The 25,489-nt window shown below is 42.8% G+C and overlaps 1 protein-coding gene across 1 annotated transcript; it reads left to right on the top strand.

Annotated features, from left to right (window-relative positions):
• The first annotated feature begins 6,553 nt into the window (after positions 1–6,553).
• Positions 6,554–22,881, top strand: LOC139292362 (matrix-remodeling-associated protein 5-like). Its single transcript, XM_070914686.1, has 14 exons — positions 6,554–6,609; positions 7,228–7,452; positions 7,644–7,773; positions 9,423–9,664; positions 10,305–10,456; positions 11,270–14,057; positions 14,160–14,324; positions 14,421–14,847; positions 16,129–16,270; positions 16,995–17,130; positions 17,607–18,833; positions 18,957–19,164; positions 19,942–20,163; positions 20,378–22,881. Exons 2-14 carry the CDS (start codon positions 7,265–7,267, stop codon positions 22,553–22,555), a joined length of 8,205 nt encoding a protein of 2,734 aa, XP_070770787.1. The 5' UTR covers positions 6,554–6,609; positions 7,228–7,264; the 3' UTR covers positions 22,556–22,881.
• The last annotated feature ends 2,608 nt before the right edge of the window (positions 22,882–25,489 follow it).

The raw sequence follows: 25,489 nt of genomic DNA on the forward strand, positions 1-25,489 counted from the left end.
AACCACTGACTCAGACGAATCCCATGAGATACCCTAAGTTTATAAAAATATGACTGAACAATTAAAAAAATGGCAAAGACAATAAAATTTGATGGCACATAAATACAATACAATAAACATCTAACTTTCTTAAAAGGAAATAAAATCTGCTCTCTATGTATGGAAACATGAAAATACAATGTGGAATAAGTCATCTTTCATAAGGTGGCCCTGAGTAATTCATGGGTCTAATTAGAGCAAGTTAACACAGTAGCCTATTAAGTTATTTATGTTATTTGTGTCTGTGAGTATACAGAGTATAATGAAATCATGTGTAATCCTGCTAATGAGCTGTGGTCGCAGAAACTGTTATGGAGAACAAGCAAGAAGAGCAGAGCGACAGAAAACCAGAGCGAGAGCTATGATGCTGTGAAAAGAAGAGGAATGTTCCACCTGAGCTTTTGTTATTGACATTTTCTATGTGACACTTTGTGTGTGTTGGTGTTTCATGCTGATTTAAAGCCCCTGTTATGAGGCGCATATGTAAAGGACCGCAGGCCACCAGACGTCATGCCTCCAGGATCACCACACCGCAGCCCCCACCTCTCTTGACCACACTCCTAAACCCAAGTCAACCCCCTCTGACCCCCCTCTTCATCAGCTCTCTCCCTCCTTTACTCTAACCAGGCCTGGACTTTGTGAATCTATCTCTCTCTTCTTACACCACCTTTTTAACCCCCTTGTCATATCAATATTTCTACTCTATGCCCATATTTCTCTCTTCACTCACTCTTTCCCCCATTTTCTCTCTCCTCCTCTTAATTTTCTCTCTGCCAGTAACGCCTTTATTCTCCCTGAAGTCAGAAGGTATGTTAAGCTCCAAGAATATGAAGACACCACAACCACAAAGACTGTTAAAAGCCTTAGGTCTAATTTATAACATTTGAAGGACATTCTTTGTTTATCCACAACAACAGTGCTGTAATTGATTTTTTTCAGTTCGGGTGGTCCCAGGGGGAATCAACCTCGTATAACCCTTTTATTTATACTTATACAAATGTTAAAACTGAATAGCCAAATGTTAACAAAAACCTGAAAACAACTGGTTGCCAGCTCTTTCCTTGTGTTTTCTGTTGTTTAAATTTCAGACCTTTTGAATACTTCTTCCTGAGGGTGGAGTGGTGTTGCACGAGCAATTTACTGTTGCCTTCTGGTGATAATATAATGGCTACATCTGCAGATAATAGACCTCCAGCTCACTGATGGTCCCCTCTTAACCTTCTCCCCTCCATTTTTCCTTAAAACGCACGTCTTTTTCCTCCTCTCTCTCCTGAGGGTCAAAAGCTCAGGGGCTCTGAGTTGTGACCATTCCTCTGCTGTCCATGTGTGAGATTTACTCAAACAAGCTCTGTATATCATTCAAGGACAGTGGGAAATGTTGGCTATCTCTTTGCATCTCTTGAGTGAGCCCTCTGTCCTTTAAGCTCTCAGACCAAATTTGAACTTCCTTAAGTTTTAAGTGATGATATAAATAACTGCTGTACACCACAGTGATGATTCTTACTATTAATCTTACAGATATTAAATCCCTGGTAGAGATCCAGAGTCGTGCTAAATGGCACTTCTGCATTTTAGCACTCTTTAATCTTCTGGTTTTAAAATGTTCTCTCTAACTGTTAAACCTCCCTGCTAGCATGTAAACTTCCAGCAGAGGATGGTTCTTATTGGGCTGTTGCATGTGTTTGTTTTTTGGTGTAATGTATTTGTAATTGATGTGTAGCTGCTTTATGTTTCTCCTGCTGTTATTCGTGAATGCCCACTTCACACTCCCCTCATACTGAAGTCAGCAATCCAAGCAAAAATGTTAATCGTAAGTCATTCAGTCTGGTATATTAAATTATTTTTTCTTTTTCTTTTCACATCAATCCACAAGGATCCACACAGTACCGTGTGACTCGGCAAATTCTCAAAATAAGCTTATTTGTATTGGACATTGATGCTTTCTGTGAAAGCAAAAATCTTGAGATACATATACTGCACAATAGATGGAGGTTTGGCGATCCACAGACTGCATGACTACACAGTACAGTGAGGATCAAACCTGTGACTGTTTACTGATTACAAAATGACATCAACAATTCAACCTCCATATATAAGCTCCTAATATTATAGTCAAGCATGTATTACAATACAACATAGCAGGCCATCACGTATATCACAAATTTCTCCACAGTATCTATAAAAAATCTTATTGTTGTTTTCCCCCAGAAATGTTCACCACAGATGCTGTCTGTCCATCTCACGACTCCATGGTGACCCCCTGTCCGTGACCAGTGACCACAGATCTAACTCCATGTATGGCTCAAGTACAGTATGAAGACCGCATGCTGCTTGCCAATGTCCAGATACAACTGAGTACCATTCACTCAAATGAAAACAGAAGTTTGTATGTTGTGAATTCTGATTAACTGGCAGTTTTTTTCCTCATATATACGATATGTACTGTTGCTGTGTTACATTTTAATCATGTTCTCTCTCTCTTTGGGTTAGGGTTAGGGTTCTCTCTCTCTTATCAAGCGTAAATATTGGTTTCACATTTTATCATCTGGATATCACAGAAGGGAAGTTCTGTTTGTACAACAATGAGGCTATGGTCACATAGCCACCTCAAGCAACTTAGTGTCCAACAAACAATAAAGCTAGCACATTGTACAAAAAAAGCCATTGTGACATCCAACTCATCAGCCCAGTGGATGCCTGCCATGGTCGCCTACTCTGCTGCTAAGCTCCAGGCTCTCATTTGACCCAGACAAGCCTTGACCCCATGGAGTGCTGGAGCCTTGAATCAATAATAGACCACAAGGTCCTGGTCCTGGTGCCCCAGTGTGCCCTAAGGCTCCGAGAGAGCAGCCCTTCTTCAAAGTCAGCCTTTAGGAAGGTTACCTGTCATTGTGACAGAGTTTCCCAGAGTTACTTTAAGCAACATAACCATTATTTCCTGGTAATGTACAGTGTGTAGAGAATGATTGTTGTTTCAGGTTGAATGTTAATAAGGTAAACATGTTGTGTTTGGTGCTGCCAGTCGATGTTGGCTTTTTCAATATTTGAACACCATGATGTTTCCCTAACTTACCAAAGTGCTTTAGTGCCTACACACATAACAATAAACATGCTGTAGTTAGTACAATCGGATATTGTATTGCAAGAGTGGACATTGTCGGGAAATCAAATTAATGTCATGCATGCAGTTTTTGCAACAGATATGTCCTTTCAAAATGTTTCCTCATTATTTGATAAAAAGGGTAACTCAGGTGGCATTATGTTTTTGTGTTTCTCTATGTAATTGTATGTCTTCTTATGTACAGAGCCAGTTCACACAGCACACGGTAATCTATACCATAACTTTCACTAAGAGTTTATCATATATATACCATGTGATTAAAAATTGTTTCTTGGGCCATGCATCAAGTTAATTCAATTCAACAGTAATCACATTTGCTATATCCATCTTGCATCTACACCAGCAGGAAACTGAGCATTCAGCGTTGATCTCAATGAGAGTGCTTGGTCGTTCCGTCCAGTGTCTGTGCTGGACAACCTGTTCTTGCCTTTAACCAGCATTTTATGAGCCAACAGCCTCAACCTGCTTGGAGCCCTGAGGTCATGAAGAACGTAATTGAAGGTCTTGCTTTTTCTAAGGATAGCTCTTGGCTTCCTGCCCTTTGTGATCTCTCCATTCCAGTTTTCACTTTTTGAAATGACCTTGACAGAGAGGCCTTGTGTAGGGACGTTTGTAACAACTATTTTCCTATTTTCTTAATTTTGCAAGGCGCACTGTGTGAACAGATACATATACTAAGTAAGACATTATTGACAAAATGAACTTGTTTTAATGTTAAACGTACCCAGAGATTATGTAGCACCTCTGTACAAATACCTCTGTACCTTCCCTCCTCTCCTTCCACTTTTTTTGTATCGCTCTCAGCTTTTCTTCGTTGTAGCTTACTGACACAATGAGAACAGATCCAAAATGTATTGTAATTAGAGAAAAGAGCCAAAACAGTAACGAAAGAAACACATTGCAGTCAAGTTCAATAATGCAAGGACCACAGCTCGGAGACAAACATAAGCTAATGGAATGCAATGATTTTTTAGGCAGGACTTTATTCACACATCAAAGCCAGATCAAAAAGAATACATAATGCACATGATTCGAAATTATGTATCAGCAAGCTGGTCTCATCTCGGCACTGAGTTGTTTACTTCCTGAATTTGTGACTCAGCACTCCTTTGGTTGACCCAGATAGCTCCAACCCCCAGAGACAAAAAGATAGAGAGCGCTGATGACCAGTGTACTTTTTAAATCTCAGTGGGAGAGCCTGGCCAGACTGTAACTTTACTTCTTGTGCACTGTAGTTTGTGAGTGTAGTGACAGTAAGTCAGTATGCCATTCACTCATTGATTGATGGATGATTCACTACTACTACATTACCGTACAAATTCAAGGTACTTGTACTTTACTTGAGTATTTCCATTCTATGCAACTTTATACTTCTACTCCACTACATCTCAAAGGCAAATATTGTACTTTTTACTCCACCACATTTGCTGTATGGTTTTGAAAGCAGGACTTTTACTTGTAGTGGAGTATTTTCACAGTATAGCTGGTATTGCTACTTTTATCTGAATACTTCTTGCACCACAGTTCATTCATTCAATCATTCACCTCCCCAAAGAGCCATTGATATTACATTATGTCTTCATTCGTTCCTTCCTCCCAGTCAGACAGACAGTGATTCATTTATTATGGTCCAATACATTCCAATAGTGATGAGTATTGTAATGAAGTGAATTGGGATCGAGCCTAATGCTTTTCACAGTCATATCACAGCTACAGAGAATCAGTGCAGCATGAGAACTGTTAAGCCCTCGCAGATCGCCTGCAGACACAAGGGTTATAGGGTGGCGGGTATTCGGTCATCTGTTGAAAATCATCAGAGAGAAATTTGCGGGTGAATATAAAGCATCAAATGACATCTTCGAGGATATTTACGGATGCTTACTTGTCGACTGTCAAGCTGGGGGGATAAACAGTCATTCAAGATTAATTTTACAATCCATTATTCAGGCAGCTGATGTGAGAATTCAGAACGACGCTCCTCAGTGGTGACCCTGTTCTCACATCTGCTGCTGCTCTCTAGCACTGCTGCCCCCTGCGGTGAGCAGAAAAAAAACAACCTTTCAGTTTTCCTGGGACAGTCAGCTCATGTATGAACAGATTTAAACTGAGATTATCCTGTTTATGAGACCTAATGTAAACTACTATCAAAACAAACCAATGTTATATGGAAGGGGCCTCTGACTTGCCTACCCAAACATACAAAAGCAGGCCCTTAAAGGATGGTGGGTGGGGGTTTCTGTGCTTACAGGAGACAACAGCTGAGGAACATCAGTCTATTTTTGTTCTCCCCTCAATTAAGTCTCTCAGAAGGAGGTGTGATCCTTACGGGGTGCCTGAGAATCTGAGATCACACGAAAGAGAGGACAATCCCTTATTTATTTGCCCTAACCCACATTTCACTGTCTGGAACTATTATGAATCTACTGAAACACAAAGTCCAGTTTTTGTTCAGTCTGGGCTTCATTGTCTTACTGTCACTTAAACTGAATGGGGTCAGATGGGCATGCAAGGGAGATAGCTGGAGCACATTTTTGTACAACAGTACAAGACTTGTCAGTCCTTGGCCCAAACCTTGTCAACAGAAACAGCAGCAGTTGATGCTAAATCAAGGAAACAGGCTGTGGTCGTTAATGCAGGGAGATACACTTTACAGAAATGATATAATGGAACAGTTAAATGACTCAACCCTTGCTAAGGCAAGAAAAAAAAAAGAAGATAGCACTGCCTGCTATTTATTGTGCACTGATGAGGGGGATTAAGATAGAAGCCTTCCCCTAATTCATTCAGAAATACAAGGAGACAGAGATAGATCAGACGGTGTAAATTGAGCTGCAGCTCATCAGGAAGATGTGCGCCTCAGTGGCCTTCCTGCAGGATCTGAGAGGAGCAGCCTGCAGCTCAGTAACATGTTACCTCTGTTTCCAGAAAGCCCCTCCCTGGACAAACCCCTCTGCCTGAGCGTCACTCAAAGTTCACTCCAGTCCAGTCCCCTTTCCTAAACTCAAATACACACTCTCACGCATCCACTGCCATCCACTCAAACGCAAACACACACAAACACACACACACACACACACACACACACATTCATACAGCGCCAGGCGCTTTTGCAAACAGCCCGCCTGCAGCTTCCTGCGCTACTTTTCTTCTCAGGACACGCACAAGAGGACCTGTTGGATGTTACTAAAAGCATTTTGTTGCTGTTGTGCGGAGTTGACAAAAGTGTCACTCTTCAGGCTTTTTCCTCGCTCTCTTCAGTCACATCCAAAGTGAAAACTTTTTTTTGGGATCTTCTCCTCAGTTCAACAATCTCGGAGTTTAAGAGTGAATAAACTGCTTAATTGCATATCAAATTTCCGAACCGCGCAGTTGGATTAAAATCAACATTTGACGGCTACAATGAATAATTCCGTGAAATAACTCACTTCTCCGGACCAAAGGATTTCAAGGTATGCTCTTATCAACCATGACCATGCATTACAATAATCTATTCATCTCGGAAGCGTCTCGTGCGTAATTTACTTCCATTTCAGCTACAAGTTGAAAAGCCTCTCGCAGCTATCGCTCTACAGTTGGTTTGATGGAATTCAATGGTTTACGTGTATTTGTGCGCTTGCATGAGATTAGATACGAGAGAGAGAGTTTCTGTGGGGTCTACTTCTACGTCTCTCCTTTCTTCTCCCTGCGCTATTGAATCCTCATGCGCTTTTTGTCATGAACTTTGATTTATGTGCTGATATATCTGCCATTCAGAAATTAACCAACTGGGCACGCGCGTGCGCATGTGTAGATGGCCCAAATGTCAAATGTTTTGTTTGACAGGTGCAATGTGTGTCAGTATGGCTCTAGTTTGGGTCTCAGGATAGAGAGTGTCATGTGATGTGCAGATTGCAAATCCCCTTGAGTCAAATTTGAGCTTTTGGGCTGTGTGAATAAAATTGACTTGACTTGTGTGTGCATGTGTGTGAGTGTGGGAGGGAGAGAGAGCGAGAGAGAGACTCCCATCTGGATTTTGGGACATGTCACTGTGGTGCATTTGACTTGACTTGCTTTTTTCTCTTTGGCAGTGATAATCACTGTGTAGCTTCTCCTCGTGGAGTGAAGATGTATCAGAGTGTGTGTGTGCCGCTGGCACTGCTAACTCTCCTGGTGCTGACACTTGGGGTGCCCACGGGCCAGGCCTGTCCCAGAAGCTGTAACTGCTACCAGGCCAACGAAGTCCACTGTACCTTTCGTTCCCTGCTCACCATACCTCCTGGTCTGCCTGCGCACACACGCCGCATAAACCTAGGGTAAGGAAATGCACGTAAGCTCATACACAAATAACATCTAAGCCAAAGTGCTTTTATTTACCTTGAAAACACTCGCACAGTCAGGAATAAGGTGACATACTACAGTTAAGTAATGAGCTAACACAGAAATAATAATATTTGTTGACTCATTGACGTCTTAGGTTGACGGTGCTGTTTCTGTGCTCCCGTAGGTTCAACAGCATCAGCCGGATCCATGACAGTTCTTTGGCTGGGCTAAAGAAGGTGGAGCTTCTGATGCTCCACAGCAATGACCTCCACCACCTTCCAGATGCAGTGTTTAGAGATATGAAATCACTACAGGTAAACGGGGAGAAGAATAAGAATAAAAAGAGAGGGAATTGCATTCAAAACCAAACTGGCAAATGATGACAGGTGACAAAATGATGCATAGACAACATTTTGAGGTGTGGAGATGATTCTACAGAGGCTTCTGCTTCTTCTTGTTTTACAGTTCTTCTTCATCTAAACACAGCAGGCCTGTCTCTCTGCCAGCTAACTGCAGCCAACATTCAAAGTGTCCTGAACTGTCCTTTGCCAAACCAAACTATCGATGCTGGATTATAAATCATATGGCTGTTAATGGGGACAGTAAACCAGTGTTTCCTCACATATTTAACCTCTCTCTTTGGAGATGAGACAAAGGTTTTTGTAGGATACAGATGTGAAAATCAAACCTGGAGCAAGTCTGCACGAAATTTACTTTAATCCCTCTCCAGCCTCAGGCAGGGAGGACCATACAGGGGCTCCTGCAGTATTTCAAATGTGCTTTATTGCAGAAAGCTCAGCTCTTAAACTTTCTACATGTGTAGTACTTGTAGTTAACAGCCTGCCTAGCTCTCTAGCTATAACTTACAGGATCACCCAGGACTCCCCCATGGGTGCTGATCATAAAGGGCAGATTTCAGTTTTTAACAATGTGATTAATGCAGGGATTATCAAGATATATAGCATTTGTCAAAAGGGTGTGGTACATTTCAGAGAGAACACCACGTCTTTAATATGCGCCTAAATCTTGCAGCCGTACTGTTGATAACAAATGGATTCATAAAACGATACATTGTAAGTCTGATCTGTGAAATCAGTATGCAAATTAATATAACAGTTTACATGATTCTGTTCACATTTCTTCCACACATTTTTCTAATTTCTGTATAAACTAATGCATAATTTATGTTCCATCATTCTTTTCACTGCTCAGTGACAGGAAACACACTGGACATTTTAGCAGCAACCTAAGGGCCGAGTTAGCAGTCCTTGGGGAAGTGATATTACTCAACAAGCAATTGTTCCTTTCATCTCCCAGGCAGATGCTGATATATTTGCCATTGTGTGATAATAGGATCCATATTTCCAAGTACTGACATCTTCACGTGCTAGATCTGTCTGCAGCTGGAAGTCTTCCAGCTAAGTAGCCTCCCTGGAGAGCAGATTTATCATAAGCCTCACAGAAACTAAATTCCACAACCTGGTTTTCATGGTGTGTCTTCTTAAAATTTGGTGGGTTCTCCACACATGACTAGAATAGCAATAGATCCCCTAAAGTCTTCTGCTGGGGATAAAGGGCTAAATTTCATATTTGAAAAAGTTGAAGACCCCCAGTATTAGAATATCCGTTTAGTTTTCCCTGCTTTGACCCGATAAACTCACAGCATGAATATATCATCTGTGGGCTATTTTCTCAATTTTTACATGTGAGATGGTGAGCTGCTGGAAGTATTTCCTCATATTTTTTAAATTTCCATCCAGTCATTTCCGCTTACAAAGACATTTTCACCCAGCTCTTCATCCTCATTCCAATTCCCCTCACATCATTTGTCATAAATTCAATTTACAAGCATGTGGTGTCCAGTGTATAGACTTCGTTTCTTCATCAGCCTTGATGTCTATTATTTGATTGCTCATCTAATCCCTCTTTTCTTCCGCTCACTCCATTTCCTCCACCCCCACAGATACTAAAGCTGAGCTATAACAAGCTGAGAGAGATCTCTTCATCTCTGACCTTCTCTGGCCTGACCTCACTGCTGCGTCTGTACTTGGATCACAACCTCCTCCAGCACATCCACCCCCGGGCCCTGCTCCAGCTGCCTAGCCTCAGGCTGTTGCGTCTGCAGGGGAACAGGCTGCATCAGCTGCACCCTCACACTCTGTGCACACTGTCCCTCCTGAATACATATTACTTCTCTGCACTCAGGTGAGCTTTAACACTTAATATATAATAATCTAGTAATCATTGTTGTAGAAGTTACAAGAAAAAACAAAACTTTAGCTTTAGCAGCAAGCAGATATAGTCCTGCCGGTGCTTCTGACAGTGAGGACAACAAGGAATGTTAACTGTCTTCCAAACACAATCAAACAACAAAATAAAACTTGCAATCTTGTGCAAGTGCAATCTTGACAATCAAAATCGTAAAAAAAAACACATTTGAACTAAGTTGATTTATGACCAAGCAATAGCAAAATATACTGGTAATAATGTGATACATGATTGAATCCTCAAAGAAAACTAATAGCCTAATGAAAAAGTAACACTTGCATTGCTGATTATTGGTATTCAGACAAATAAACATCGAACACTAAAGCTATAGCATTGTCTCTTTTCTTTTTCTGATCCACTTGTATAACTACTGCAGAGGAATAACTTGAACATGAAGGTGATGATGGAAATGATAAAAATGATGGATGATTTTTTTACCCCTAACCTGTCACCTCTCACTGCCCACTCCCACTCTTTCATCCATTCCTCCATTCCTCTATGACATTGATTCAACCTTGGTGTTCTCCCTCCCCCACTTCATCTTAATCTTTTCCTTGCACTGTTTTCCTTCCTGTAGACACCTAGACCTGTCCAACAACAGTCTAACCACTCTGCCCAGAGAGACCTTAGCGACAGCACCTCTGCTGGAGACTCTTGTGCTGCAGGCTAATCCATGGAGCTGCGACTGTAGGATGAACTGGGTTCTCACTTGGAGTCTGGCTCATCCAGGTGACTGTTATGTCTGAAATATTACTTGTTTTCACTTGTTGTTTTGTCTCCCACGTGCACATGCGTTTTCTGGTAGCCATTTGTTGTGGCTTCAAGCCAGTTTAATTCAATCAGACAAGCAAAAATGTGGCAGTTAATGCAACAAGAAATAGAAATAGATAAGGAGATTTGGTTAGAAGGAACATGGGGAATGGATTGAGAAACAAAAGACTGATTTGTTGATATTCCCAGTCTATACATAGTCTAAAAACTGCAATTCAAATTTCAAAGTCAAATTTAGCCAGTTCATGGGATAAATGTACTTTCTAATACATCTGGTTTTGTTATCTTGATACCTCTGACATCTCTCCACCTGCTTTTCATCACACACTCTTCTCTGTTTTCCCCCATTTTCTGTATCTCTTCCAGTCTGTCTTGTGGCTGTTATTGAGATGTGAAAGAGGGCTGGGCTGTGAAATGTGTCTCATTGATATGCTAGACTTAACCTGCCATGACTAATCCATGATGACAGCATTGATGTGCGCAGGCGGCAGAAATATAGGCTAATGATTGCTGTGTAATAATGAAGTGATGCATATTTCTGATTTATGAGTAGATGAAGTAACCGTACCTAATTAGTAAGAGATATAAAGGGTAATGAATGCTTAAGAAGAGCTGGCATGACTAATATATGACACTGCTAATATGTGCAGATAGCTGGAATGTGGACTAATGTGTTTGTATAGTGGCTTTGATATTATACACAGTTGATATGCCAGAGATGTAAGGCTGCCTTTCATGACATCAGTTTTTCTGTCTCTCTCTTTCAATTAGGATTAATGAAATGCCCCAGTGGCCCTCAGTGTCCAATCTGTGCCTCGCCCAATTCCCTTCAAGGGCAGGGCTTGCTTGAGCAGACTGATCTGTCGTGCACGTCGCCTGTCATCCCCTCCCCAGGAAGAGACACACCTTCGGAGACAGAACTCAGTGAAATCCAATCAAGTGAATCCTTCAGAGAGCCTTTAGGCTCTACCTCCCTGGGTCTGTCTGACCAACAGGGGAACAGTGTTGACCTGAGTTGCAACATCACTCACTCTTCCGAGTCCCAGGATATTGCTCCTCCAGATCTCTCTCTTTCTTCCTCTTCTCCTCTCTCCCTTGCTCTGTCACTATCCCTGGAGTGCCCTGTGGAGAGACAGAGCTATGAGAAACTTTGGAGGATCCTTGCTTACTACAGTGAGACTGCGGTTCGCCTGGAGAGAGAGATCATGCTGAGTAAATCCCCGGCATTGGCCTACCGATACAGGCAGGCAGCAGAGACAGACGGATATTATCACACTGGAGTCGAGGCTTCTGTTAAAGCCAGACCACAATGGCTGCTGCAGCCAGCTGTTAGCATTCAGCTAAACAGAGCTCAGTCTAATGGACACAAAGTTCAACTAATATACTCAACAAGAGTTTCTGCTCATCCTGACCCTGCTTCTCCTTTCTCAACATCCTCCCCTGCTTCTCACCCATGGGTACTGATTTCAACTAATCATACCAACACAGCACTGGCAGCAGTAGCAGGCAGTAAGGCGGAGCTATCATGCCCTCTTCTAAGTTCTGGTAACCCCAAAGTAGAGTGGATTCTCCCAGATGGATCCAAGTTCATCTCCCCCTCCAGCAGCCTAGATGGTAGGCTCTGGGCCTCAACCTCTGGATTACTTCTACACAAAGTGCAGCACTCAGATGCCGGGATCTACTATTGCATAGCCCGGGCAGGCAGGGATGTAGATGTTCTCCCCTTGCGCCTGGTTGTGGAGGAGTCTTCTGTTCCGGCCTCAGGAGAGCAAGTGGGACCCCGTGTCACCGGAAATGTTGGGGAGCCCGTCAGTCTGTTCTGCGAGGCATCTGGTTCACCAGCGCCTCACATGAGTTGGGTGTTACCAGATGGAAACATAATACGGTGGGGATTAGCTGTATCAGGTGGGCTCACTATACAATCAAATGGGAGTCTCACTCTGCCTAACCCTTCTCAGAGGGATGCTGGTCATTACCGCTGCATTGTGGTCAACCAGTATGGTAGTGACTCTCTGTCCATGCAGCTGGAATTAAACGCACGATATCCCCCTCGACTTAGGACTTCATTTCCCAGAGGGCCACAGTCAGCCGCTGGCCGATCAACCAAGATACGGGCTCCATTACTACGTCAAGTGGAGGAAGGATCGGGGGATGAAGAGGAAGAAGAAGAAGAGAGATCTCTTATTGGCAAAAGGAAGCATCCAAGACCTCTCCAACCTCCCCCAAACAGACGTTATCCAATCGGAAATCCACGAAGACGTGGGCCTATGAGAGAAGGCCCCCTGAGAAGAGGAGGAGGGCCTGTATCATCAACTGACCAGAGAAGAAATCGCTTTGGGAACAGACATAGAGTTACCACAAACAAACAAAGGATGGACCCTCAGAAATGGGCTGACCTCCTGGCTAAAATACGACAAAAGACTGCTCACACTAATAACAGCCAGCCCATCACAGCAGAAGAGCCCACAGGTGGACCGACGGGAAGAGGCAAAGGTGGAGATGCAGGAAGACATGAGGGAGATGATGATGCTGAGAGCGGTAGAGCCGAAGGAGCAGGGGTGGAAGCAGAAACTGAAGGGTCATCTGTTGATGATTCTGATCTACAAGAGGAAGGCCTACAGCCCATTCACCCTGTTCTCACAGAAACACACACACAGACAAAAACAGACACTGAAACAGACACAGAGATAAAGACAGGGACGGAGAGGTCAACAGAAACACAGACAGATATAGAGAACGAGACAGAGACACACATACAGACAGTGACAAACCCAGAGACAAGGAAAGAGCCAGTCACATCTCCGCCAATCTCAGGAACAAATGAAATTGTCCCAGAACTAGGTGAAGGAGATGTGCAAGAAGCAAACCCCAACCCATCTAGAACCAGGCCTCAGAACCCAAGGCAGGGACTCTTCCCTAATTTGGTTCCAAACTCCCGGCCTCAAAGCCCTTGGAACGCTCGCAGGAGGATCGGACAGCGAAGACGAATCATCAACAGGCCCAGGGGACAACCTTTGACCCCACCCCGACCTCTCCCAGACCCTACGAACCCAAGGTCACAAACTGCGACACCTGACACTACCACAGATCAAATTAATATGTTGTCGCAGGCATCAACAACCACATCTCCAGTTATTTTGTTGACACGGAGTGACCATATTAGGACTGCTTCAAATGGTGTGGCACTGAATCCTCTGTCTCCCACTGTCTCTAACAATCTTGGTGTCTCCATTTCAAAACCTGCCTCCCCCTCATTGACTCCCTCTCCCTCCTCTCTCACCTCATTATCCCCCTCTCATACAAAGACACATATAGACATGATGACTCACTCGGCCAACATCCCAGACACTGCAGAGTCCACTCTCTTCAACACACCGACACCAGCGCCCACTAACTCTGATGCTGCGATCGTACAGACACATGTGCCAGACACACCTGGTGGGACACATACACATGGCATACAGACACACACAAAAACACACACAGCCTCAGACAAACATGTTGATAGACCCCCAAGCAAACACAGTGAAGAGCAGGAGAGGAATTTGTTGGGTGTACCATATGTGTCACACTCCTCCACCTCTCTCTCTCCCTCCATAGCTTCCTCCACAGTCCCCAGTGCAGCTATTCTGGCCACTACTACTGCAAAAATCACAATAACTCCTTCAACTACTCTCAAGAACACTCATTCTACTAGTTCTGCTGGAAGCACAACAAGTACATCTACTACTACAGCTAGTGAGGACACACTTTCCACAACAGCTACAATTACACCTATGACTACCAGTCCCATCACGTCCACTATAACAACCGTTATTATTCCAACATATAGCACTGCCAGAAGCACTACAACTGCTCTTACCTCTACGACTACTACCACAACTCCTATTCTTACATCTACTACTCCCACTACCACGACAACTTCAACTAGTCCTACTACTTTTACCACTACTACTACCGCTACTAGTACTACAATCTCATTCAAAGCTGTTCCCACAACTCCTATTCCCACTAGTACTACTACTACTGCTACAACTACTAAAACTACTACTCCTACTACTAGTACTAGAATTACCATCTCAGCCAAAACTTCTCCAACCACTACAACAGCTACACCGAGTACACCTTCTACCACTACCTCAACAATGACACCAACAAGTACTACAGCATCATCCAGAGAGAGGCCAAGCGCTGGCCAAGTTGATCCTAGAGGGAGGCCTGTTTCTGGGGCTCCAAGCCAGAGTCGACGCCCCACCGACTGGAAGAACCCTGGAGCTAATTCTATTCCTGATTCACACAGCAGCAGGCCACAGTTGCCCCCCTCTCCTTCGCTCCCCGCCGCTCCTGGGGTGAGTTCAAATCGATTTATTTTGTGGATACTTTTACCCCAAATGGGTCTTAAAGCAAGCACATACATTAAGACAAGAGTAAGAGCCAAGCTAGGACCACAATTTGTTTTTTATTTGTTGATTTAATTGCTAATTTATTTAAACCTTCCCTATTATTCTGCTCATTGCTTTCAGTCATTTATTCTATTAGTCATTTCTTTAAGTGCACTCTTAAATGTAGTTTGCAGTTCATATATATGAAGTTATTTTACTTTGTTGTCAGATAAGTGGAACTTAAATTAGCATTTCTTTTCTAAGTGAGTACTGGCCTTGAAAATAACACCACACACATACCCACACACACACACACACACACACACACACACACACACACACACACTACACTGGACTTTGCAAGCCCTTGGGCAAAAGCTTAGCAGAAATGCACAATAGATCTGAAAATAGTATAATCTTTATCCACATGACCTTCTATTAAACCTAAGGGATGTTTATGACAATTCTTCAATTTCATGGATTTTCCAGAGCTCTGCCAGATCTAAAGAAGAGATGAAAAACATATGTTCCATAATCAACAACATTGTGTGTTTTGAGAGCCTAATCCCAGGGGATTTAAAATAATCAATTGCTAATTAATTTCCAGTTTAGTTGGCAAGCCTCAGCAGACCAAACCTCTGGGTCCACCACCAATGATTCTAATGATTCTAAATCTGGGATCACAGTAATGCTACATTGAATGTATGATCCTATCCAAATACAAATAATTGAAAACTTTATACGAAAAGTTTTACTGAAGAGTTTACATAGTAATGTCAGTACATCTGACAGGTAGGTAACTTTTTTGAATAAAGCTTTTGGTAGTGACGTATAATGGTCTTTATCCTCACCTCCACAACTAAGTTTTGATTTGGTTTGGTAAGGGGTTGTTTTTTCCCCCTTGAAAAGTGGTATTCAGAAAGCACTTGAATGATCTGTTCATTATTGTGGTGATAATGTAGATTTTGTATTTTTGCTATGGGACAATTCTCATTATTTATCCATTACAGCTGTGCTGCACTGGAGTTGTTGTTCACTTGCAAGTCAACCAATCATATGCTATGTAGTTGAAAAATTAAAACTCCAAGACCAACACGATGCTCCAACTTTGCAAGCTGAAGAACTTAAATTAGTGGAGCCATGCTCTCAGATATTTTATAGTTATAACTATTTAGTTTTTCAGTCATTAATTCTAGTATTCATTACTTTATTTGCCACTACAGTCTGCTCTCTAAATCTTTTTCATAGGCCCCAGTTGTGAGATCCAGACCAAGGATTGCAGACCCACACATCAGGACAGTGTCATTCCCAGCAGAGAGCACTGGCAGGCTGGCTTGTGAAGCTCAAGGAGAGCCAAAGCCCTCCATCACATGGACCAAGGTTGCCACAGGTACACATGGTGCAGCAGATATGCACACATTTACTTCATCATACACACATATGCACACATTCGAAACAAAACACTTAAATGCATGAATGTATAAATCAGGTTCAGTTTTATCTTCAGTTTATATTCATGTTAAGTATCCACCTGGAGGCCCGTCAAATCTAGATCACGGACTGATGTAAAAGCTCAGCAAAGTTTTTCATATTACTCAGTAAACCTGCTCCAGGCTTCAGGCCTATATTTTTAATAATGCAGGATAACATAGAAATGCTTATTTTTCATCCAGAAGTCAATTATATGCGTGAATATACCTGTCATTTTAGGCTACAGAATAAATAGAGGTTTGTATTTACATTCTGAAGTCACAGATTTGAAAGGAAATCAATCTCAGCTTTATTTGTGTAACTATACCTGAATGAATATGAACACATTTTACACTGGTGAAATCACCCATTAACACCCAGCATTACGCTCTGGCATGCACACAATAGGCTTTTCTCTCACTTGCCATGTGGGAGAGACATATTGCAAGAAAGTAATGGAACATTTTGTGCACTGCATCACAGACTTTACTTCACGCTGTGCCACTCGGCATGTCGCTGATCCTCCTTTCCTCTGTCTCTTACTCACTCTCTAACTTTCTTTCCCAATTTGCCTCTGTTTTCCCCACTGCTCTCTCTTGCTGTCTGTCTGTCTGACTGTCTCTCTCTCTCTCTCTCTCTCTTAGGAGCGGTGATGTCAATCCACTCCAGGGCTCAGCGTTTTGAGGTCTTGCCAAATGGCACCCTTGTTATCCAGAATGTTCAGCTGCAGGATAGGGGCACATACATCTGCAGTGCACACAGCTTTCTGGGTCGTGACAGGTGAAACTACTGATACCAGTTATGAATATTAATGCACTGTATACCATTCAGTTACTATGACCATGGGACACAGTATTTTCAGTATTAATTGCATAGGCCTAAGGCAAACTATAATTTGATTACAGTATTGTGTATGTTGTGCTGCTATTTTATCCACTTCATTTGTGAAACAAAGCCAGCTTTTCAGGTGAAATCACAGTCACAGATCTACTTGACTTAACATTTAACAAGCAGCCTAAAGTCATATGGAGGTCTCTCTATATGAAATTTGTATATGAAATGTGTGACCCAATATGTGTGAGTAACTTGAACATAATGTTTCTGGAGCTCATGTTCAGGATTCCTGTTTGAGTTGTGTATGTATGCCTTTGGGTGTTTCCTAAATGTGTCACATGACATTTATGGTTTGTTTTCATTTTAAAAGTATATTTGTGTTTCTATATTGAGTATGTGTGTGCTTTACTGTTCCATGATAGATTGCTAACCACCCTGGAAGTTTGGACCCGACCCCCTCGGATGCAGCTTGCCAGCTACAGAGAATCTACCATTCATCAGGGTGGGGAGGTGCACTTGGAGTGTCAAGCGGATGGCGTTCCCACCCCTCTGCTCTCTTGGGTTCTTCCTGATCGTACTGTCCTGACCTCCATTGCCCCCTCCACCAGTCGCATCACCTTGGACACGAATGGAACCCTCCATATCTCAGTAACTTCACCCAGTGACAGAGGTGTGTATCGCTGCGTGGCCTCCAACTCAGCAGGTGCTGCCAGTGCCTCTGTGCGTGTACACGTGTCCTCGTTGCCCCCAGTGATACAGCAACCCAGAGACGAACACCTGCTCTTGTATCCAGGGAGGCTGGTTTATGCTCACTGCTCTGCCCGAGGTGCCCCACCACCAACTCTGCGCTGGCGAATCCCAGATGGTACTCTAGTTCGCCCATCCCAGTTTCTCCATGGCAACCTTTTTGTCTTGCCCAATGGGACACTGCATGTTATAAGAGTTGGGCCTAAGGACTCAGGGATTTACGAGTGCACAGCAAGTAATGCTGTCGGAACCGATAAGAGAACAGTGAGGATAGAAATTGAAGGGGGAGCAGAAGGAGAAAGAAGACAAGGAGGAGCAAGAAATGAAGGGGCAAAAGCAGTTTCTACTGAGAAACCATCTTCTTCATCTTCACTACATAAAGACAGAACTTTGTCCATCCCCAGCCACCCCTCAAATCCATTCAACCCCCCTAGACTCTCCCCTCCATCGCTCCTTGATAGATCCAGGACCTTGCCACTCCCCCCCAGCACTTCTCACTCATCTTCTTACCCTCACCAACCCAATTCCGCTAACCCACCTCCTAAAATCAATAAAACAGTCACTTCCTCTCCCACACACTTGACCAACATCAACAAAACAAAACCCTCCTCTCTCTCGCCACCCTTCCAGGTGCCTACTAATAACACCAAAGTCTCACCTGGCATTGTAAACAACACAAGAGTTACTTCTTCTTCCCCCTCTGACAAAAGCAGAGCCTCAGCTGTTTTGCAACCCTTGCCCGTTTCCCCCTTCAGTAAAGCCCGTATTGTCTCTACATCACCCTCCATCACTACTGTCCACTATGGGTGGATTTTGCAGCTCCACTGCTCTGTAACTGGCAACCCATCACCCATCATCATTTGGAGGACCCCCAACAGGAAACTGGTGGACATGAACTTCAGGTACAGGGGATGTGGGTTGTATAATTATATTATATTATTATTAATTCTGTTAGTATTGTGTCTCATTCTATACATCTATCTTTTTGTGATTTGTGTGTTTGTTTGTCTACATTTGAATTTCAGTTTTGACCGGCGCCTGAAGGTGCATCCCAATGGCACCCTATCAGTGCAGGCAGTAACAGAGAAGGACGCTGGAGACTACCTGTGTATTGCACGCAACAAGGTTGCAGATGATTATCGCCTCCTGCGTGTCTCTGTGGCAACCAAGCCTGCCAAGATCGAGCCCAAACAGCCACTCAATCAGATGGTGTTGTTTGGCAAGCCACTGAAGGTGAGCTACTTGAAAAGAACCAAATCATATTTCATCTCTGCCACTGCCTAGCTCCTAATAATGACGTTCATTCAATAAGCAAATATCAGCAATTATTGGGTTAATTTAGTATGATAATTATGATGCCAGATGATCTTTTCACTCAATCCATACATCTGATGTGCAGGCACTTTTAATTAAACAATTAGAGCTATTTGTGAATACATTTATATTACATAATTACATTCAAACAACAACAATTTGTTTTTAGTGTAAATCATATACAGTGCAACACCCACACACTACTGTCTCTCTGTTGGAAACTAGCACTAAACCTAAAATTTAGAACAGTCCATGGAGTTTTTAGACTCAAAAAGAAAAGAAAGACCTGTCAGGTCATAGCCTGTTATGAATCATCAGCAGTGGCCTTCAGGGGATAGTACTTCACACATGAATATTTAACAACACAATGAAAAATAATGTCAAGCGGGGTGAAATGCAAGAAAGAGGACACACTATTATTGTGAGAATGTGTTGCACTTCATTTTTAATGTCATTTAAACATTAACAAGCTTTAATCTAGTATGTTTTGAATACATCTAAATCTGTGTTTCCTTAGCAGTGTTTTTTTTACTGAGTTTAAATACAGCTTTAAAAAACCTAAGTATACAGTACAGTATGTATCACTCCTCCTTACAAAGTGATGCTGTTGTTATTGCCCAACAGATTTTGAGCTTTCATCAAAATAAAAGCCACAAAAATGTTAAATGATAGCAGTAACGATCCTGTTCCCTGCAGGTGGACTGCCAGGCATCAGGACTGCCTGACCCAGCTGTCCGTTGGAGTCTACCAGATGGAACCATGGTGAACAGTGTGTTGCAGGGAGAAGACAGAGGAGGGCGAGCACGGAGGCTAACTGTGTTTGACAATGGGACGTTACTGGTTCCAGCAGTGGGTATGGGACAAGAGGGAGAGTATACGTGTTATGCTGAGAATCAAGGAGGTCAAGACACCATGAAGGTAAGAAAAGCATTTTCTCCTGGAGAATACTTAAAGTTATTCATTTATTTTATTAATTTAGGTTTTCATGTATAGCTTCAATAAAAATGTTTTTGTATTACGCTATAATTTACTCATGCTTTCATTTACTTATTCACAATACACATAAAATAAGTAAAACTACAAATTAATTCAGTCATTAGTTAAGTCCTTCATTCAAATTCAATCCTTTCAGGTCAAAGTAAAGGTCATGATGACATCTCCACCAACCTTCACTGATGACAGAAGCTACCACGTCATCAAAGTACGTCAGGGGACAAACACCAAAATTCGCTGCCTGGCCACAGGAGATCCTGCCCCGACAGTGACATGGTTTTCCCCAACACGGCGTGTCATCCCACAAAGTTTGGGATCTGGTTTTTATCTTGAGCGGGTTGTGGTGGTTTCGGATGGAACTCTGGAGGTGCGTCTGGCTCAAAAGATTGACACGGGAAACTATACATGCCGAGCAAGCAACTCAGCCGGGGAGAGGAGCATGGTGGTGGGCCTGGAGGTGGAGGCTACTAACCATGGACTGAATGGCCAGGTGGGAGGAAGAGCTTGGAGTGCTAGCAATGGACCTGGCAGTGGTCATACCAGTAGATCAAGGGACAACAACAATAAAGCAGGGATAAGCCAGTATGGATTTACCAATGGAGTCACAAGCAAGCCTGGTAGCAATAACAGCAGTAATAATGGTTATAATGATAATAATGGTGGGATAAGAAACATTGTACCAAACACTGGTGTTAGCATAGCAACCAGTGGCTTTAATCCTGCCCTTAGGAGTGATAGTCGAAATGGATTCAACAGGCCTGTCAGTGGAATTACAACACAACATGGTAGCAGTGTAATCAGTGTCGGGGTGAGCGGGGCTCAGAATATAGGCATTAAAGCAGATAACATTGGAATAAATAGAAATGGGCCTGGCATTATGAGTAGTAGTAATAAAGTGGGTAACAGTCAAAGCACAGTTAGAGAAAGTGTAGAGAGGAATCCTGGGACTAATAATAATGAAGTCATTGTAGGAAAGGTTATTAATGACGCTAACACCACTAGAGACAGTGGCAGTGGAAGTGCTATTTCTAGAAATGTTGGAGGTTTTAGTAGCAGTGTGTCTAATAATGGAGTTGGTGCTGGCTCACTCGGTAGGAGTAGCAGTGGAGTGACCAACGATAACAGCAGGATTAGTGTTGGTTTAAGTAGCACTGGTATAGCTGTTAGTAATAAAGGTATTAAAAGTTCTACTAACACAGTGGGTGTGGTAACGACAGTGAAGCAGCGAGCGGTGAAAGGCCAAACTGTTCTTTTGCCATGCCCCTCTCAAGGCTCCCCTCCTCCTCGTCTGGCCTGGCTTCTGCCTGGTAACGGTGTGTTGCCAGCTCCTTACTACGGCAGCCGACTCACTGTGCACCGAAATGGCTCCTTGGAGCTGCGAGGCGTGCGAGCGAGTGATGGCGGGACCTTGGTATGTGTGGTCAGAGGCGAGAGAGGAGAGACGAGGATACAGGTGAAGCTTGAAGTCTTTGAGCCACAGGAGGAGACCAGATCTCCACACAGGGGACCGGCTGTGGAAAGAACTGTGCAGGAAAGTGCTGGTTTAATTGAGGCGCCTCGCTCAGGAGCCTCATTGAATTCAGCTCAATCATTAAGCTCAAGGCCAGTGGTGCCTGAGACGCTTCATCCAAGAATCCCAGTTACTCAAAAGCCTCTACACAGAGGCCCGTATTTACCTGCTGCACCTCGTCCAGTCGGCCCTCCACCCCCCCCTGTCCCAGAGCCAGCAGTGAGCACCAGAACAGCTCCCTTGGTGAGCATCATTAATGGAGAGACCCTTCGCCTACCTTGCCCGGCCTCTCAAACCCATGGATACACCCAGGGCTCTCTCTCATGGACCATGCCCAGTGGTAAGGTATTGTCCCGGGGTGAGAGTGGTGACCCAGGCCGATACCTAGTCCAAGAGGATGGAACACTAACAGTGCAACAGGCCTCCGTGTTCGACCGCGGCACCTACACCTGCAGATCCACCAGTCAGTCCTCAGTTTCAGTCATCACGGTTCCCGTCATCGTCATCGCCTACCCCCCGCGCATCACAACAGGCCCCTCCCCTGTGACCTACACGCGCCCCGGGGTTGCTGTGGAGCTGCCGTGCCTGACCATAGCAACACCCCGGGCGACGGTTACCTGGGAAACACCAGACCTTACACAGCTGAGAGTGATGGGTCAGGCTCGTATCTATGGCAACCGCTACCTTAGTCCTCAGGGTTCCTTGGTGATACAGAACCCGACAAGTAGGGATACAGGATTTTACAGATGCATGGCGAAAAATGTTATAGGAGTGGACACCAAGGCAACCTACCTGCATGTTATATAATTGGGTAAATAAAATACACACACACACACACACACACACACACACACATACACAAACATGCAACAGAAAGACAGAGAGACTCCACCAGTCTGTGTTGTGTACTGGTGAATGAACTCTGCTGTTGACACTACGTGTCCCACATGCCCAAAGGAACTGCAAGGCTCCGCGCAGGAGATACTGTTAAATCTCAGAAAAGACACTACTAATATACAGATATATGTCTCATGTGTGTATTTTTACTGTGTGACTTTGTTTTCAATACTGCAATGTTTTATATCAGGACACAGTGTCATGCATTTTTCTCTGCATTAACAGGTAATTTGTGTTTAAGGAGGGTTGTTTTTATGTGATGACTGAGGAAGTCTAATAAAATGCACAGCATATTTAAGATTGCTGCACAAATGTAACTGCCCACATTTTTACCCGTGTACTGTTTCAGGGGGAAAGAAATGAAACTAACTGAAGTATGTTTTTGCAACGTTGGTTTTGTTTCCCTGCCTTGTGTTAAAGTCTGGGCAATATGGACAAAAATGTATGTCTCACTCCAAAAACATAATTCACCTTGAAGGAAGGATTATATATTATTCTTCCATCTTCATTATTCTTCATCCACTAACACTGAACTACAGTTTCACTTACAGTATTTTACTGACTGGAATTTTGAATATTGTAGACACAAGACAGCATCTCACAAAGAGGCTGTCTGATGATGATGATGATGATGATAGAGGGCTTCAGCATCATGATCCACCCAAACACCAGCTTCTTCAGGACTTTTTAAACTCTTTTACTCTTCTCGTGACTTATTTGTGGATTTCAAACCGTGACAAATATTTTTCTACCACCATCGACTGTATCTCTGAATCTCACAGTATTACTGAGGCACAATGAGATACAGTACAAAGCATTCATATGAACACAATAGCCAATTCTTTGAAGAGTGACCTTCGTGATTATGTTGATATTAACGATTGTATAAATGTGTGGTTCAAGAGCCTGCCCTAAGCTTGTGCACAAAGCCAGCAGCTCACAATTATCATGTTTAGTGTCCTCTTTGATGTTTTCATTTTGTCCTTAAATTATTTGTCTTGTGAAGACTCTGTTGTAAGACGCCAGTGTTTTGTCAAAAAGGGAGAAATGATTAAATATTATTATGTATGCTTGATGTCTCACTAGTCACGATGAATGCTTGCTATATTTTCAACAGCTTCATTTTATAAATAAAAATGGAAAAGGACTGACAGTGTTTACTCAACCGCTGTCAACCGCTGAAGCACAGTTTTGTTCAGATGGTATATGGTATATGGTACAGATACAGAGTGTGTCCTTGTGTGAGTGTGTATAGAGTCAGAGTGAGAAAAGAAAACACCTGGTGGGAGTACAAGAGAGAGAGGAAGGAAACTTTGCCTTGGGTATATTATGAGGACAGAAACTCTTTATCCCCAGCTCAGCTGTCAAACCAGGAAATGGGGTCTTAACTGTAGATGAGACACATGTTGATGACATCATATTGCTCTCCCTGGGAAATGTAATAAAACTCACAGCAGCCTGCAGAGTAACTCCACGCACCACCCTGTGCTCACACCTGCCAAGTGCTGTGTGGATTCTGTATCCACTAATTACTAATACATTAAATTATACTTATATGTATGAGCAGTGTACTGTCATGGTGCGCTATTTTGGCCATTAGTGTGAAAGAATATTATGTCAGCTACAGTAAATGATACAATGGATGTCAAGCAAAATAGAGCTGTGGAACTGTCTATTCCAAAGCATCAGAAATAGCTGGTGGAAATGCTGTACCAAGGATTTATTACCTAATGTTTTTTGTTTTCTGAGTTGACAGCAGAGCCGTCACACCATGAAAACTGTAAACCACAACTTTTAGACTGTTTTCACTGTTTTCCCAGCCACAAACCACTCCTACATTTCAGTTCTGCAATAGTGTCAATCAACAACACACCCAAAACTCAAGTTTTAGTCATGCGTGTTAAAATTCTTATACATTTTATTTTATCATTTTGTGATGCGAACACACAGCACTGCGCACTCAGAGTGCAAACATGCATCTGGGACACAGCCCAGGACGATCCTCAGCCCTTGAGGCTAAGGCCAGTCACTTGGCTAATTTAGCATTCTCCAAATGAATACAATCTGTCCAAACCTGATGTCATGGGTCAAACCTTGTAAAAAAAATAAGAGCTGTTGAATAACTGAAATGAAAAAAAAAACAACAAAAAAACAACAAAACTTGAAGCTTATTCATGTGAAGTCCTTCACAGATCAAAGACAGTGCTAACTAAAATCATTTCCAGTAATTTGGGCAGTTCAGTTTGGTTGGAGTATCTAGTGGGAAATACAGTGCAGAGGAGCAACATTGGGGTTCTGTTTCATGCTCGACTTTTGTTGAGACCAGTTGTTTTCTGTGAAGGCTTTTCATGTTTCGAATTATCTCTTTTATAACATTGAAGCATTTCCGTCCATTGTGGCACACCGATTTTGTGGTTCCATGTTTGTGATCTCTTTCAGAGAATACATTATTGCTAGTCCTTCTTTTTTTGTGCAATTGCAAACTTATAAGCAAGCCTATAACTAACTAATAAGAGCGTCACATCAGCATTTTATTTTGCATCTATTTAACTTCAGCCCTTAACATAAAGAGACTGCAGAATGGTTAAAATGGCTGGATTGGGCTGTCTGCAAATATGTAGCCATAGCTATGGTAACAACAAGTACTGTATATACTGACTATGCATCACCTTCAGCAACTACAATATCAACATTACAAAAACTGTCTGTACACATGAATGATGCCTTCTGTGTCATACTAAAATGATAAAGTAAATGAACAACAATCACTGTTGAAGATCACAAGTCTTTGCATTTACACAAGAGATCTACAATCCAGCAATAGTGCAACAGCCCTGTCACTGT

This window comes from Enoplosus armatus, chromosome 11, assembly GCF_043641665.1.
Source record: "Enoplosus armatus isolate fEnoArm2 chromosome 11, fEnoArm2.hap1, whole genome shotgun sequence".
NCBI lineage: Eukaryota > Metazoa > Chordata > Actinopteri > Centrarchiformes > Enoplosidae > Enoplosus > Enoplosus armatus.